Below are 17,939 nucleotides of genomic sequence, written 5' to 3' on the forward strand. Positions count from 1 at the left end.
TTGTTGAGTATGGTTAGGAACAATACAAAGAGACAACTGTGGGAAATAAGTTGAAGGTGATCCTACAGTAAAGTTACAGAAAACTTAAGGCTTGCTCTGGGTGACGATTTGTCCTGCAGCTGCACACAGTGTTCTCCAACACTGGTCCCTGTTGTCCTTGGCGAGTCTCACCGTCTGTAATACTGGTTGGTAGGGTCTCCCATAGTGATGGTGCTGGTGCTGAGCAGGGGAGGTAACTCATGGCCCTTCAGTATCTTGTTGACAACATAGTTATTGCCATGTGGACAGACTTAGTTGCCTGGCAACAGCATGAGCTGACAATGCTCCTATTGCCATCAGATGAGGCATTGTTCCTCAGCTGGCAGTAGAGCAGCCGATATGATTGAAACAGATACGGACTCATCTTCCGGTTGTGAAACACCTGTTACCATGCACATCAGATAAGGAATATTTAACATGCATTTATTCATTGTTTTTCTTGAACTGCACAATGCATGGATGTCATCATTGTTTGTTGTTGAACACTGCACTCAGCAATATTCCAGCTATATGATAGCGGTCTATAAATAATTGAGGTTGGACCCGACAATCCAGTGATTGACATGAGCATCGATCCACAAAATCGAGATACGATGACATGCATCAACCAAGTCAGCAAGCCTGACCACGACAAGCATAGTCGCCAGGTTGTTATTAAATACATCCATTCTTTCAACGAGGTAGAGATTTTGGAATGGGGGTGGGTTGTTTCAAAACTTAAAGAATTGAGTTTTTAATCCTACATTAAACGTTTGAACTGGTTTAACAGTACTTCATAAGCAGTCTCAAATATAAAACATCCGACTCAAACGAACCTCAAAAGCAGAGACCTGTCAACATGACAACCCACCTCTTTGAACAAAGCACCATAAAATTGAACGATGAATTTAAAGTCGTTGGCCCTCATGACCACATCCAGGTCCATGAGGAGTTGACGCTGCTCCTTCTCGTCTACAGTTGAGCGGATCTGCTGCAAGAAAACAACGTCCCCATGTCAATATACACATCAATCAAGTCAGCGAGCCTGACCACCCGATCCTGTGAGTCACCTCTTACGACAAGAACGGGTTGCTGAAGACCTATTCTACCCCGGATCTTCATGGGTGGATGACCTTATCCTCAAGTTAAAGCCCAGTATTTGAAATGGCGACCTTCTCTTGCCTTTCAGTGCATGTGCGACATGCCAGTGCTCCCCTTGCTTGTAAGAACCGATTACAAAGTAGGCTAAACCTTACTCAAATAATATCTGAAAGAGGTAAGATTGATATGAACTTTCAGAAGATACAAGATGTGGTAATACTCAAACTTTACAGGATAGAATCAATTTATTTTGCATCAGTGCCACATTTTCTATTCACAAATATTTGGTAAAATATGTGTATGTGAAGGAATTTGTTGAATCAAAAATAAAATGGATGTTTAAAAGCAATAATATGTCTGCTCTTAGGAACTTTGCAGTCCCCTGCATTTGCTCAAATAGGAGCTCCGCAGCAATTTTCTCAACCACGTGCTTGTGACAGACGATTGGATCACATTGAAGGTAAAGGTCACTCAGTTTGAGTTATGGGTCAAACAAGCTTGTGTACAAGATAACGTGAGTATTGTGAATGGAAGTTGATGAAACTTGGTATGAATACATGACATCTAAAGCAAGGTCTCAACCACATAACTTTTGGATTACCACCATATAAGGTCATGGTCCCTGAAGGTTAAATTATGAAACATGGTTTTAATTTCTGAAACTTGGATTATTTCATTGAAAATCATCTAACCTTTGGAGTCCAGTTCACGAACTCAACACCTATCATAGGTCATGAATGTGTCAAGGTCACTTTTAAGGTCATTCATACAGCAAATGACATTTAAATAGCTCATTTAGGTACTCTTGTTGGTATGATATAAAGACTTCAATATATTCTTTGAATCGGGGGATGGCCTAGTCGTCAAAGGTGCTGCAATTCTCTGTGCAGAGTTACGTCCCTTGAGAATGCCAGAAACCCATGGTCAAGGGTTCCATTCCCAGTTTGTTTTATGTTTCTAGGTTTCTCAGCACCAATCCGTGTTCGTGGGTGTCACTGAAGTATGTCAGATTGAGCTGACAGCTGTGATGTAACTGGAATACTGTTCAAAGCGTAAAACCCAACTCACATTTGTAACATCTCATTTGTGATTAATGGATGTTGAATGTCAAGGTCATTTGGTGTTTTTGTGGATGTCCAAAACAGCTTGTGTACACAATATCTTGAACATTTGTAACTGGAAAACATAATCTCTGGGCAGTCCAAAGTTGAGATTGTAGGTAAAGTTTTCCAGTTAATACATCAGCTGACCTACAAGAGGAAGACTTTCTCTAGGACTCCTGATATTTTGCTTGCAGTGTTAATGATTTTAGATAAAGGTACCCTAACTGAATGAGGTACAATTTACTAAGCATATCCTTTGTGTCCTAAGGTGTGAAAGTGCTCCAACACTGCTGAAATGCCAACTTGCTCACTTTCCAACTATCATGAAACATAAGCAGTCATAAAATCACTGTTTCTACAAACTCGGATGAATTCACTGCAGCTGTCACATCTGTACAAGCTAGGCTTGTGGCTGTCATTAATCCACGGAATTCCAGAGCAGAAAGTGAGCCAGTACCTTGTGAGGGGGTTCCAGAGCTGAATACCTTGGTACCTCATGGGTTATCTCACTGTGGTGTGTGCGATCATGCGTGTGCCATTATACCTTGATTGGGGATGCTCATGATATCAACCACTGGTTTTGATTATTTACAGGTCATCAAATATGGCTGCAACTTTGCTGGCTGTGGTGTATAACAATATGTACTCACTAGTCTGTCTGACCAGGTAATAGAGTTACTCGTCATGACCAACACTTGCTCCGGTCAACATCTTCTGGGGGATCAAGGGCATCCCCACATCCCATGAACAGTTACAGAATGCACAGAAATTTGTGTTCACAGAGAATCACCACTGGATTTCAGGTTACAATAGGCCCCCAGGACCCTGTGCTCAGTTTATGTGTAAGAGACAACTAAATGGATCGGGTGGTCAGACAAGTGGTGTGACTTGTTCGATTGCATGTCAGCATGCCCTGACAATGTGAGAAGTTGCTCAGGGAAGGGACAAGGGAAAGTCCAAAGTTACTCCCAAGGTACCCAACCTCACTCGGGTACCCACTGTAGGTATCAAGAGCTTGGTACAAATTGTCCGATTGTGAATTGTTTTACCAGAGTTCTGGCAAAAACTAATTACCTACATGTATAAAACAATATGATCATGCACACACTTAAGATGACTGAAGCTTTATCTTTACTCTAACATACAAAAGTCGGGAGAGAATGCGTTCAATGTCATAAAAAAAATTGCCACCATAAGCGACTTATTGTGTAACCATGGTGTTTTATTGTAATTTTCATTAAACATCATATGGCATGACTAACCATGGGTCCGGGTAGTTTTGTGGATGTCACCATTGTTTGTTGTTTACCGCCACGCACTATTCCAGCTATGTAACAGCAGTCTGTAAATAATCGAGTCTGGAACAGACAATCCAGTGATTGCCATCATGAGCATCGATCTACGCAATTGGGAGACGATGACATAAATGAACCAAGTCAGCGAGCCTGACCACCTGATCCCATCAGTCGCATCTTACGACAAGCAAAGTTGCATTTTACGGCAAGCATGGGTTGCTGGTGACCTATTCTACCCCGGATCTTCACGGGTCCATTCATTAACAGGCTGCTGTCACCTAGCTGAGTGAAAGAACACCGAGAATGAAAACAACACCAGCACCAACAAATATACAGTTTAATAGCCAGATAACGAAGTATTTACTCTGCACCAGATGAATATGAATAGTCATTTCATGAAGACAGAACTGGTCACATACTCATCAATAAAAACACAACCACTGACAATATTCTACATTCAAGTGTTGGCAATATGTGAAGTCAGGACCTGGTGCAAATAAAGTGTTTGTGGGGAAACGACACAAGCGCAACTTGATTTCTTAACACAATATGCAGCACTTCCTGTGTACGGCATAAATTCCATACTTGCAATGGGATCACTTACTATCTGACATTTTACTAAAACTTGGTGGAATACTGCATTCAACCTGAGGACGATCTAATAGAATATCACAGTATCACCTAGTTCTCATGTAAGGCTAAAAAAAATAATAGCCTTGGTTCTCAGGCACTGCTCGCATCATCATAAAGTTCACCACACGTTTTGTTTTTATTTCCATTTTGAAAAAACAACAAGCCCAAAAATCCTTTAATATTTTAAGTCAAACAGTACCGGTAGTCAAATAATGTATTCCAGTATTTTACTCATCAATGAATACATTTATGTAGGGAGGCCCTTTCCAAGGTTGATTGTACATATTGTTTATTTGGTTACACACTAGCATGAACAACAACAACAACAAAAAAGCAACAACAAAAACATCCACCCGCCAGCCTGCACAATATTTTCAAAAAACATTGCCTGAGAACCAATTCTTTTATTTTTTTAAGCCTAATTGTACACATTTTTCTTCAAGAGGGAGACAAATTATGTGGTATGCTGGATGCCTGGAGAGGAGGTTGGCAGGATTCTAGATGTTGAACACAGAAGATATATATCACCCAAGTCATGAAGTGAACAAAACACACCACAAAGGGACTAACACAGTTAGGTATCGGAAAATAAATTAAGGTGTGTGTGTGTGGGGGGGAAGCAACCCTTTGGAACGGCCTAAATTAAAAATATTTAAACAAAATCAGACTAGCAACTATGATGTGCGAGACATTTGAAATTGTTGAGTCACAGGTCAACAGTCATGATGTGAATTTGTAAACATATCAGCTTGCTTGACCTTGACCTACAGTTATGACCTTGCATATTATAACAATCTCATCAAGCATGTCAATAAGCATGTCGATAAGCATGTCAAGCAGGCTGCATCATGATTATACAAATGTTAGAAAAAGCTTTTCTGTTACTAACAGGACCCAATTTGTTGTTTTTATGCAAAAATGAATTGTTTCATATCATTCATAAGTAACATATGAAAATAAAACTTGCATATGATCTAACAATCATTTTACAAAACCATGAAGTAACAGACTATAAAATATCAACCATATTTGACAAGTACCATAAATCCTTGAGTGAATGCCGGCTTTGAATTAATGCCTTAATAATGAAGAAATATACATGGATATGTGCCTGGTCAACGTGCAAAACAAAAAATGCTTTGAATAAATTCTTGACTTCAATTGACATTGAGTCTGAGGAACTTCCCAAATACATTACAAACGACTGGCACAAATTCAAGGATTTACGGTAGAGTTCTGGTTTGAGTATCAGAGTGAGTGAGTGAGTGAGTTGGGTTTAACGCCGCTTTTAACAGTATTACAGTTATATCGCGGCGTGTCAGCTTAATGTGGGAGGAAAGCCCCAAGTGATGCAGGTCTCAGACGTTTACCACTTCGGTGAAACCCACGAGCACGGGTATGGTGCTGACAAACCTAGAAACATAATTGGGGCGAACCGGGATTCGAACCCACAATCATAGGTTTCTGGCGTGCCCAAGGGACGCAACTCTGCACAGCGAATCGCGGCGCCTTAGTACCTTATACAACATTGGCAAATAATAATAGTATTATTGATCATTTATACATGTTACAATAATGCCTGAAGTTGTAGCAACGTCCAAACTTTCAGGAAGTTGTAATCTACCAGTCCCGGTCTGTCCTTCTGGTGACGTTTCTGACGGATCATGATCTGAAAAATACTTTCATTAAAGTGTATCCCGTACATAAGCAAAACCCATTTTATAGAACCTTTTTTCTGGTCCGGAATTACGATCACCTTAGCACAAGAGCTATCGTAAGCCTATGTTAAAAGTGTGGGAGTTATGATCACCTTAGCACTAGAACTATTGTAAGCCTATGTTAAAGTGTGGGAGTGACATCCACCTTAGCACTAGAACTATTGTAAGCCTGTGTTAAAGTGTGGGAGTTAGGATCACCTTAGCACTAGAACTATTGTAAGCCCATGTTAAAGTGTGGGAGTGACGTTCACCTTAGCACTAGAACTATTGTAAGCCTATGTTAAAGTGTGGGAGTGACGTTCACCTTAGCACTAGAACTATCGTAGTATGGAAGTTACAATCACCTTAGCACTAGAACTATCGTAAGCCTATGTTAAAGTGTGGGAGTGACGATCACCTTAGCACTAGAACTATCGTAAGCCTATGTTAAAGTGTGGGAGTGACGATCACCTTAGCACTAGAACTATCGTAAGCCTATGTTAAAGTGTGGGAGTGACGTTCACCTTAGCACTAGAACTATCGTAGTATGGAAGTTACAATCACCTTAGCACTAGAACTATTGTAAGCCTATGTTAAAGTGTGGGAGTGACGATCACCTTAGCACTAGAACTATTGTAAGCCTATGTTAAAGTGTGGGAGTGACGATCACCTTGGCACTAGAACTATCGTAAGCCTATGTTAAAGTGTGGGAGTGACGATCACCTTTGTGCTAAGATTGCTGGTCTGTGCATTTTTGGGCCTTGAGTGGACATTAAAACATGAGGTTAGCACAAACTGTTTGTACACTTTGTACTGGTCTACTTGTGTTACTGGAGTATTTGGCTGTGCTCCAACACTGGCATAGAACTCTGACAGTTCTGTGAGAGAATCAGAGATATGCAAGACAGGATGAGGTCACAGACATGCAACATTCACTGGAAGACGATACAAGGAAAGTGACAACGACAATCAGGCGTCACAAGACTTACTTTTTTCTTTCCTGTCCCTGCTGCAGTGCTGCAGTGCTTTGGACCCTGATCTTAGCACTATAAGTCTTAGTAAAGTATGGTCGTCATCATAACCGCAGTGCTAAGACCTGTGTTTTGGAATGAATCATAGGGACACAAATAGATGCAGAACCGCAAGTGTCGTGGGCCTTAAAGTTACACAAGAAACTCAATACCAAGATGCTGATTCAAAGCAGATTATAAAACAATACAACTTTCTTAACACTTGAGCTTTATTGGTTAAAAACATATACTACTCAAAAAAGATTTAAGGACCACTCGATTCTTTCATATTACTATACCTAATCTGTCATGGCATGATGGATTAACTATAATAATAGAAATGTATAGGATGGTCCTTAACTTATTTTGAGTGGTATAGTTGAAGCAGACTGTAGCAAACAGGTGACTCTGTGGAAACAGACACAAACTTCTTCTAATCTGGCTTGTAAGGACATGCTGGATTTCTCGGGGTATAAAGAATATTGTGGAACACACAAGATAAGCCGAGGTCAGATGATCGAGAAGTATGGTATTGGCTGCCCAGTAGGTGAGCTGGTCTGATCTTCTTCTATATATAGTAGAGCAGGAAACAGCTTTGTGTGGTTGCCCTCACTACGCAAATAAATAGTGGTAGAGTTATCTCCCCTTAGTTCCATAGTGCTAGAGTTGTCTCCCCTTAGTTTCAGCCCAGCTAATCCTTGCAGAAGAACCTCTTCTCTGGGCATGCAAAGATGATTCTGTCGATGAAATGGATCAGCAATATCAAAATAATGTACATAACCATATAATAAATATTTGTGTGTTCATTGTAGTTCTTTTCCATTCATTTCACATTATTAAATCACCCCAATGGAATGATGGGGAATCCCAATTCAAGTTGAAAGAATTGACGTGGTCTTCCTAGGCCCACTGGTACAAAATGGTCTTATCACTACAATTACTGTAAATTCATAAGATTGTGATTTAAAGGGCAAGTCTCATGGGCATATACAACTTTGCAGATTTGGATGGACGTAACATCGTTAATGAAAATATGATGGATATTGTATTCAAAACATTGAAAGTGGCATGAAAATAAGGTTTATTTGCACTTTTGTCCCATCTTTCAATTTCAAAGGCTGAAATGAAAATACAGCATTGGCAGAGCTTATGCTTATAAAGGGGGTCCATGTAGGTCTTTTTGGAGGAAATTACCTGCAGAAGATGGCGGCTATCACAGCTCCAAGGAGGGGGCCGACCCAGTACACATAGTGGTACAAGACTGTACCTACCTGTAGAAGATAGTGGTACAAGACTGTACCTACCTGTAGAAGATGGCGGCTATCAGAGCTCAGGGAGGGAACCGACCCAGTACACATAGTGGTACAAGACTGTACCTACCTGTAGAAGATGGCAGCTATCACAGCTCCAAGGAGGGAACCGACCCAGTACACATAGTGGTACAAGACTGTACCTACCTGTAGAAGATGGCGGCTATCACAGCTCCAAGTAGGGGACCGACCCAGTACACAAAGTGGTACAAGACTGTACCTACCTGTAGAAGATGGCGGCTATTACAGCTCCAAGGAGGGGACTGACCCAGTACACATAGTGGTACAAGACTGTACCTACCTGTAGAAGATGACGGCTATCACAGCTCCAAGGAGGGGGCCGACCCAGTACACAAAGTGGTACAAGACTGTACCTACCTGTAGAAGATGGCGGCTATCACAGCTCCAAGGAGGGGGCCGACCCAGTACACAAAGTGGTACAAGACTGTACCTACCTGTAGAAGATGGCAGCTATCACAGCTCCAAGGAGGGGACTGACCCAGTACACATAGTGGTACAAGACTGTACCTACCTGTAGAAGATGGCGGCTATCACAGCTCCAAGGAGGGGGCCGACCCAGTACACATAGTGGTACAAGACTGTACCTACCTGTAGAAGATAGTGGTACAAGACTGTACCTACCTGTAGAAGATGGCAGCTATCACAGCTCCAAGGAGGGGACCGACCCAGTACACATAGTGGTACAAGACTGTACCTACCTGTAGAAGATAGTGGTACAAGACTGTACCTACCTGTAGAAGATGGCGGCTATCACAGCTCCAAGGAGGGAACCGACCCAGTACACAAAGTGGTACAAGACTGTACCTACCTGTAGAAGATGACGGCTATCACAGCTCCAAGGAGGGGGCCGACCCAGTACACAAAGTGGTACAAGACTGTACCTACCTGTAGAAGATGGCGGCTATCACAGCTCCAAGGAGGGGGCCGACCCAGTACACATAGTGGTACAAGACTGTACCTACCTGTAGAAGATAGTGGTACAAGACTGTACCTACCTGTAGAAGATGGCAGCTATCACAGCTCCAAGGAGGGGACCGACCCAGTACACATAGTGGTACAAGACTGTACCTACCTGTAGAAGATAGTGGTACAAGACTGTACCTACCTGTAGAAGATGGCGGCTATCACAGCTCCAAGGAGGGAACCGACCCAGTACACAAAGTGGTACAAGACTGTACCTACCTGTAGAAGATGACGGCTATCACAGCTCCAAGGAGGGGGCCGACCCAGTACACAAAGTGGTACAAGACTGTACCTACCTGTAGAAGATGGCGGCTATCACAGCTCCAAGGAGGGGGACTGACCCAGTACACAAAGTGGTACAAGACTGTACCTACCTGTAGAAGATGGCGGCTATCACAGCTCCAAGGAGGGGACTGACCCAGTTCACATAGTGGTACAAGACTGTACCTACCTGTAGAAGATGGCGGCTATCACAGCTCCAAGGAGGGGACCGACCCAGTACACATAGTGGTAGGTCCACACACTGGGCATGTACACACTGAGAGCTACGGCAGGGCCAAAACTGCGAGCTGGATTCATGGAGGCCCCGGTAGTGTTGATACTGAAAGACAGGACACTAACATTACTGGTGGTATCATCTCAGCTTTAATGGGGAATAATGTGGGGTGTAATTGTTGGGGTCGAATAATGTGGTGAAGGGGTTGAATAATGTGGTGTTGGTGTTGAATAATGAGGTGTGGGTGTTGAATAATGTAGTGTCGGTGTTGAATTAGGTGGCATGGGGGTTGAATAATGTGGTGTGGGGGTTTAATAATGTAGTGTTGGGGTGAATAATGTGATGTGGTGTGTTAGATAATGTGGTGTGGGGTTGAATCATGTGTGGGGGTTGAATGAGGTGGTGTAGGGGTTGAATAATGAGGTGTAGGGGTTGAATAATGTGGTGTGGGTGTTGAATAATGTAGTGTGGGTGTTGAATAATGTAGTGTGGGTGTTGAATTAGGTAGCATGGGGGTTGAATAATGTGGTGTGGGGGTTTAATAATGCAGTGTGTGTGTGTGTGGGGGGGTGAATAAGGTGGTGTTGTGTTTGAATAATGTGGTGTGGGTGTTGAATAATGTAGTATTGGGGGTGAATAATGTGGTGTTGGTGTTGAATAATGTAGTGAGGGTGTTGAATTAGGTAGTGTGGGGGTTGAATGAGGAGGTGTGGGTGTTGAATAATATGGGGTGGGGGTTTAATAATGTAGTGTTGGGGGTGAATAATGTGTGGGGGTTGAATGAGGTGGTGTAGGGGTTGAATAATGAGGCGTAGGGGTTGAATAATGTGGTGTGGGTGTTGAATAATGTAGTGTGGGTGTTGAATTAGGTAGCATGGGGGTTGAATAATGTGGTGTGGGGGTTTAATAATGCAGTGTGGGGGTTGAATAATATGGTGTTGGGTGTTGAATAATGTAGTATTGGGGGTGAATAATGTGGTGTTTGTGTTGAATAATGTAGTGTGGGTGTTGAATTAGGTAGTGTGGGGGTTGAATGAGGTGGTGTGGGTGTTAAATAGTGTGGTGTGGGTGTTGAATAATGTAGTGTGGGTGTTGAATAAGGTAGTGTGGGGTTTGAATGATGTGGTGTAGGGGTTGAATAATGTGTGGGGGTGGAATTAGGTGGTGTGGGGGTCTAATAATGTGTGGGGGTTGAATAATGTGGTGTAGGGGTTGAATGATGTGGTGTTGGAGTTGAATGAGATGGTGTAGGGGTTGAATGATGTGGTTTTTGGGGTGAATAATGTGGTGTGGGGGTTTTATAATGTAGTGTGTGGGTTGAATAAGGTGGTGTTGGGGTTGTATAAAGTAGTGTGGGGGTTGAATGAGGTGGTGTAGGAGTTGAATAATGTGGTGTTGGGGGTGAATAATGTGGCATGAAGGTTGAATAAGGTGGTGAAGGGTAAACACATTTTCACAGGGAATCAGACATTTTGTACCTATCTCCTGAGACCTACACCGGGTACCCGGGCAGGGTCTGGTAATAGGGGGGTGGGTACCCGGGTGGTAAATTTGGACTCCTCCCAGCCCTAGTAAATGTGCTTGAAAATGATGTTAGAATCTACACCAAACCAGTGCTACAATTGTAAAAAAGAGGTTGATCATCCTTACATACCATCCATATCATTAGTAATAAGATAGGAGTTGGTATGAAATAGGAATACCTCATAAATACAAATCATTGCCTAACAAATGTAACCTTACTACCTTATACATGTACAAAAGATAAGATAACACTTTATCATCCTGAAGGAAATTTGTGTTACGTGGGGCATAGAGTCTCTGCTTCCTGAGAAACATACATACAAAGACCACCACAAACGATAAATTACATTCATCATAATCGAAATGGGAAATATTCTTCAGTTTCACACACAGATGGCAGTGCAGATACAACACATGTCACAGATAACATTTCACATCGTGTCACAACAGCCGGGACAGATATTGATCATGTTTAGCCAGGTATAATTGTGATGAAACTTGCAGAATACATAAACATATTGATCAGATTAGATACTTCAGTAAGTATAGCATGTTACAGTATGTTTCAGTAAGTTACAGTATGTTTCAGTAAGTTACAGTATGTTTTAGAAAGTTGCAGTATATTTCAGTAGGTTGTGGTATGTTTCAGAAAGTTACAGTATGTTTCAGTAAGTTACAGTTTGTTACAATACAATATGTTTTAGAAAGTTACAGTATATTTCAGTAGGTTGGGGTATGTTTCAGAAAATTACAGTATGCTTTACAAAGTTACAGTATGTTTCAGTGAGTGAGTGAGTGAGTATGGTTTTACGCCGCTTTTAGCAATATTCCAGCAATATTACGGCGGGGGACACCAGAAATGGGCTTCACACATTGTACCCATGTCGGGAATTGAACCCGGGTCTTCGGCGTGACAAGAGAACGCTTTAACCACTTGGCTACCCGACCGCCCCAGTATGTTTCAGTAAGTTATGGTATGTTTAAGGAAGTTACAGTATGTTTTAGAGAGTTACAGTATATTTCAGTAGGTTGTGGTATGTTTCAGAAAGTTACAGTATGCTTCACAAAGTTACAGTATGTTTCAGTTGGTTACAGTTTGTTACAGTATGTTTTAGAAAGTTACAGCATATTTCAGTAGGTTATGGTATGAGAGAGTTACAGTATGTTTCAGTAGGTTATAGTATGTTTCAGTAACTTATGGTATGTTTCACAAAGTTATAGTATGTTTCAGTAAGTTACAGTATGTTTCAGTAGGTTATGGTATGTTTCAGAAAGTTACAGTATGCTTCACAAAGTTACAGCATGTTTCTAGAAGTTACGGTATGTTTCAGTAAGCTATGGTATGTTTCATTAGTTACAATGTGTTTCAGTAAGTCACAGTGTGTTCAATACTCCCATTACTCACATGATACAGATGTGGATCTAGAACAGCAACAAAAGGTGGTGGGAGGTCCCCATCCAAATTGTGACAATGGAAGCATTTTTCATGTTTTTCACATCAAAAAAGGCAAATAAACTTATATCTGAGCACATACGCCAATGCTTGCATAAATTACTTTCTGACAATTAACACAACGGAGTGAGGTTGTTCGCATCATCTCATTGTGGGAGTTTGTTTAACGCCGCACTCAGCAAAATTCCAGCTACATGTCAATCTAGTGATTGACATCATGAGCATTGATCCGGGCAATTGGGATACGACGACATCCATCAACCAAATCAGTGAATCAGACTGTGATTCCATTAGTCGCCTCTTATGACAAGCAAAGTCATCTTTTACGGCAAGCATGGGTTGATGAAGACCTATTCTACCCCGGATCTTCACGGGTCTTTATTGCGGGTATAAAGCCTATGTAGGACTTGGTGAATCCTACAAGCATGGGAATGGCCAACTCACCCAGCTAGGATGCACACAGTCACAGCAAAGCCGATTGCCAGTGGGGCGAGGCTGGACTTGTTGTGGTCATCGACGGCAGACAGCAACACCGTGAGCACCAGCACCGTCGTCAGCAGGATCTCACACAGGATGCCCGGCCCCGGGCCAATGACTGGTGCGTTCAGAATGTGTGCCCCACCATTGATTGCCATGAACTCTTCAAGTGGCAGCACAGCCTTGAAAACAAGATGGAAGTTTAAAAAAATGGCAAACAACAGCATAAACACACCCAGTGCTGAAAGAGTCCATGTCTATGGTTTGTCTATATTATCCTCTTAATATTCCATACTTTGGATAATTTAGTAGCATATTCGACGTAATAAGCGCCCAGGGCGCTCTCAAAATTAAAAGTAGGGGGCTCTAATAAGACTAAAATTTTGGTGAAAAAAAAACAGTTGAAAGATCGTAAATTTTGTGGTTTATGCTGACAGCTTGAAATGATACAAAAGAAAAGTCTGTGTGTATTATACATGACATATATTTTTCCAGAATTTAATTGTCCATAATTAAGGGTGCATATAACACACAAGTGCGTATCATTCACGAATAAATAAGTCTTGTGTACATTGATCAATCGGAAGGGGTGTAAATTGGTATTGTTCACTAGCCAATATATTAGCAAATATCGCCTCGGGCGCTTTTTAGAGCGGGGCGCTAATTACGTCGAATACGGTATATGGAATTAGTAAGGACTATTACTTTCAGTACTGACAAAAAGTGCCCTTTTCAAGAAATATCCATTTTACTTGTGATAAACAGCATCACTGAGTTTTGATCACGTGGTAACAATCAGGTGACTGAGTGGTTACATCTAGCAGTGCGTGCATTTCGCACTGGGTCAATACCACTTTAAATACTAAATCTCCACTCACCCTGACAAATCCTGCTCCCACCATGGCGCCGGTCAGCTGAGCAATGACATATGCAGCAGCCATGACTGGTGTGATGGCGCCGCTCAGGAGGATGCCCAGTGTCACTGCCGGGTTGAGGTGGGCACCACTGCAAGGTACAGTCATCATGATGAAGTGGGTCAGTGAGTGAATGAGTTTTATGACACGCAGAATGACAGCGGGATGGTTAGTATGATCAACGTTCTTGCCGTGAAGATCCGGGTTAGAATAGGTCTCCAGCAACCCATGCTTGCCGTAAAAGGCGACTATGCTTGTCGTAAAATGCGACTAACGGGATCGGGTGGTCAGTCTCGCTGACTTGGTTGATGCATGTCATGGATCCCAATTGTGTGGGATCACTGGATTGTCTGGTCCAGGCTCCAATATTTACAGACCGTCATCATATAGCTGGAATATTGCTGAGTGCGGCATTAAACAACAAACCTACCTATAACCTTGCTGTATGGGTAGGCTGTCATGCAATCAGCAACATATTGACACATAGTACACCTGGTCAGGCCTGTCTATATTAATCAGTGAGTCTTCAGGTTAGTTCTTCCAAAACTTAGGTCTTTAATCCAAATACAATTAGAAAGAAAATTGACAAAATGTTATGAAAGGGTTATTTTCAAAGATGTTTATCGGTTGAAATATCGAGAGTGCAACACAAAATTTACGTCACCAAAAATGAAAAGGCATAACTATTTTGAAGAATAATTTGTAAAGTATTTTCTGGGATATTTGTAAGAGACGGGATATTTTTGGGTTGCTGCTTCAAAATCAAAATCAGTTTTTTTCTGTAAAAGAACGCAAAACAAATGAAAAATAAAAAAAACACACATTACTTTCAGAACATCTAGCATATCCAAAAACAAGTTGCTTTTTGGTCAAATAGGGAGACCATTTGTTTCTGGAACAGATGATATATTTCAAAACAGTCCCAGACCCCACCAGATAATCAATGGTTGACCCTTGTAGACATGATAAAGTTCACCAGGCCACGCATATGGCCACCAACATGACTGCTGATGTCCATCACCATTGTTCAGGTGTGTTCCAGGTGTTCCAGGTGTTCCAGGTGTTCCAGGTGTGGCCTGACTGTACAGGAGCAGTAGCTGATACATCCCCGCTATAAATGGGGATTGAAATAAACTGTCACTTAAATCTTAAGCTTGACTTCCATAATTTAGAATCAATACCCCAAACATAAAAGTTTTCAACATATTGCCTTTAATTGTCCCTACCATTTGGAAAGATTATTTAGGAAACTACACATATCAACTCAATTGTGTGCCACAATATATATATTATTAGATATTACAAAAGCCCATGGACAATTTTAAGTTTGTATGTCATTGATGAAAGCATTTAATCACACAATGTTCATAAAAAAAAGTCAGAAATAGTCAAGAAGTAAATACTATTTCCTCAAGGTGTAGACACATATTAAAAACATACTACTTAAACCAGTTTAAGGCGCCACGGGTGGCCCAGTCGTCTAAGGCGCCGCGATTCGCTGTGCAGAGTTGCATCCCTTGGGCACGCCAGAAACCTATGATTGTGGGTTTGAATCCCTGTTCGCCCCGATTATGTTTCTAGGTTTGTCAGCACCATACTCGTGCTCGTGGGTTTCACCGAAGTGGTAAACGTCTGAGACCTGCATCACTTGGGGCTTTCCTCCCACATTAAGCTGACACGCCGCAATATAACTGGAATACTGTTAAAAGCGGTGTTAAACCCAACTCAATCACTCACTAAACCAATTAAAAGAACATCTAATTCTTTCATATCACCACAGTTGAAAAAACGCAAGGTATCCCACTCGGTCACTCACTCACCACCAACTGATAACATGGGGTGTATCATGCCAAGCTGCTATCTCTGACATCATGTATCTGATGTTGGCTGCACTGAGCGTGTATGTATGATATTGAGAAATGTGAGACACTTGGCACCCATCTCAGAAACAATAACGGGAACTAATACACATCCGTCTTTTGACAAAGGAACAATTAATTTGGGCACATTTGACCCTGGTACACTTCCTTAGGGCATATAAGACTCTGGTACACTTAGGACATATCTGACTCTGGTACACTTAGGACATTTCTTACTCTGGTGCACTTAGTACATATCTGACTCTGGTGCACTTAACTAGGACATATCTAACCCTGGTACACTTAGTACATGTCTGACTCTGGTACACTTAGTACATATCTGACTCTGGTACACTTAGTACATGTCTGACTCTAGTACACTTAGTACATGTCTGACTTAGTACACTTAGTACATGTCTGACTCTGGTTCACTTAGTACATGTCTGACTCTGGTGCACTTAGTACATATCTGACTATGGTACACTTAGTACATATCTGACTCTGGTACACTTAGTACATATCTGACTCTGGTACACTTAGTACATGTCTGACTCTGGTACACTTAGTACATATCTGACTCTGGTACACTTAGTACATATCTGACTCTGGTACACTTAGGACATATCTGACTCTGGTACATTTAGTACATATCTGACTCTGGTACACTTAGTACATATCTGACTCTGGTGCACTTAGTACATATCTGACTCTGGTACACTTAGGACATATCTGACTCTGGTACATATCTGACTCTGGTGCACTTAGTACATATCTGACTCTGGTACACTTAGTACATATCTGACTATGGTACACTTAGTACATATCTGACTCTGATGCACTTAGTACATATCTGACTCTGGTACACTTAAAACATATCTGACTCTGGTACACTTAGTACATATCTGACTCTGGTACATATCTGACTCTGGTGCACTTAGTACATATCTGACTCTGGTACACTTAGGACATATCTGACTCTGGTACATATCCGACTCTGGTGCACTTAGTACATATCTGACTCTGGTACACTTAGTACATATCTGACTATGGTACACTTAGTACATATCTGACTCTGGTACACTTAGTACATATCTGACTCTGGTGCACTTAGTACATATCTGACTCTGGTACACTTAGGACATATCTGACTCTGGTACATATCTGACTCTGGTGCACTTAGTACATATCTGACTCTGGTACACTTAGTACATATCTGACTATGGTACACTTAGTACATATCTGACTCTGATGCACTTAGTACATATCTGACTCTGGTACACTTAAAACATATCTGACTCTGGTACACTTAGTACATATCTGACTCTGGTACATATCTGACTCTGGTGCACTTAGTACATATCTGACTCTGGTACACTTAGGACATATCTGACTCTGGTACATATCCGACTCTGGTGCACTTAGTACATATCTGACTCTGGTACACTTAGTACATATCTGACTATGGTACACTTAGTACATATCTGACTCTGGTACACTTAGTACATATCTGACTCTGGTGCACTTAGTACATATCTGACTCTGGTACACTTAGGACATATCTGACTCTGGTACATATCTGACTCTGGTGCACTTAGTACATATCTGACTCTGGTACACTTAGTACATGTCTGACTCTGGTACACTTAGTACATATCTGACTCTGGTACACTTAGTACATGTCTGACTCTGGTACACTTAGTACACGTCTGACTGGTGCACTTAGTACATATCTAAATCTGGTACACTTACTACATGTCTGACTCTGGTACACTTAGTACATGTCTGACTCTGGTACACTTAGTACATGTCTGACTCTGGTACACTAAGTACATGTCTGACTCTCGTGCACTTAGTACATATCTGACTCTGGTACACTTAGTACATGTCTGTCTCTGGTACACTTAGTACATATCTGACTCTGGTACACTTAGTACATGTCTGACTCTGGTACACTTAGTACATGTCTGACTCTGGTGCACTTAGTACATATCTGACTCTGGTATACTTAGTACATGTCTGACTCTGGTGCACTTAGTACATATCTGACTATGGTACACTTAGTACA

General features: G+C 41.6%; 1 protein-coding gene across 6 annotated transcripts in view; it reads right to left on the bottom strand.

Annotated features, from left to right (window-relative positions):
- Positions 1–3,840: 3,840 nt before the first annotated feature.
- LOC124146358 (aquaporin-8-like) overlaps positions 3,841–17,939 on the bottom strand; it is a 36,407-nt gene continuing 22,308 nt past the window's right edge. For 2 of the 6 annotated variants that reach the window (XM_048392199.1, XM_048392204.1), the window contains exons 2-6: positions 13,980–14,106; positions 13,069–13,283; positions 9,603–9,752; positions 6,266–7,594; positions 3,841–6,172 (exon numbers count right to left, since the gene is read on the bottom strand). In XM_048392199.1, the coding sequence (XP_048248156.1) occupies positions 7,549–7,594; positions 9,603–9,752; positions 13,069–13,283; positions 13,980–14,106 (538 nt within the window). In that variant the 3' untranslated portion in view covers positions 3,841–6,172; positions 6,266–7,548. Of the gene's footprint in view, positions 6,173–6,212; positions 7,595–9,602; positions 9,753–13,068; positions 13,284–13,979; positions 14,107–17,939 lie in introns of all 6 variants that reach the window. The other 4 variants (XM_048392203.1, XM_048392202.1, XM_048392201.1 and 1 more) reach the window with 4 other exon arrangements.

This window comes from Haliotis rufescens, unplaced genomic scaffold, assembly GCF_023055435.1.
Source record: "Haliotis rufescens isolate VD_foot unplaced genomic scaffold, xgHalRufe1.0.p SCAF_11, whole genome shotgun sequence".
Lineage (NCBI taxonomy): Eukaryota > Metazoa > Mollusca > Gastropoda > Lepetellida > Haliotidae > Haliotis > Haliotis rufescens.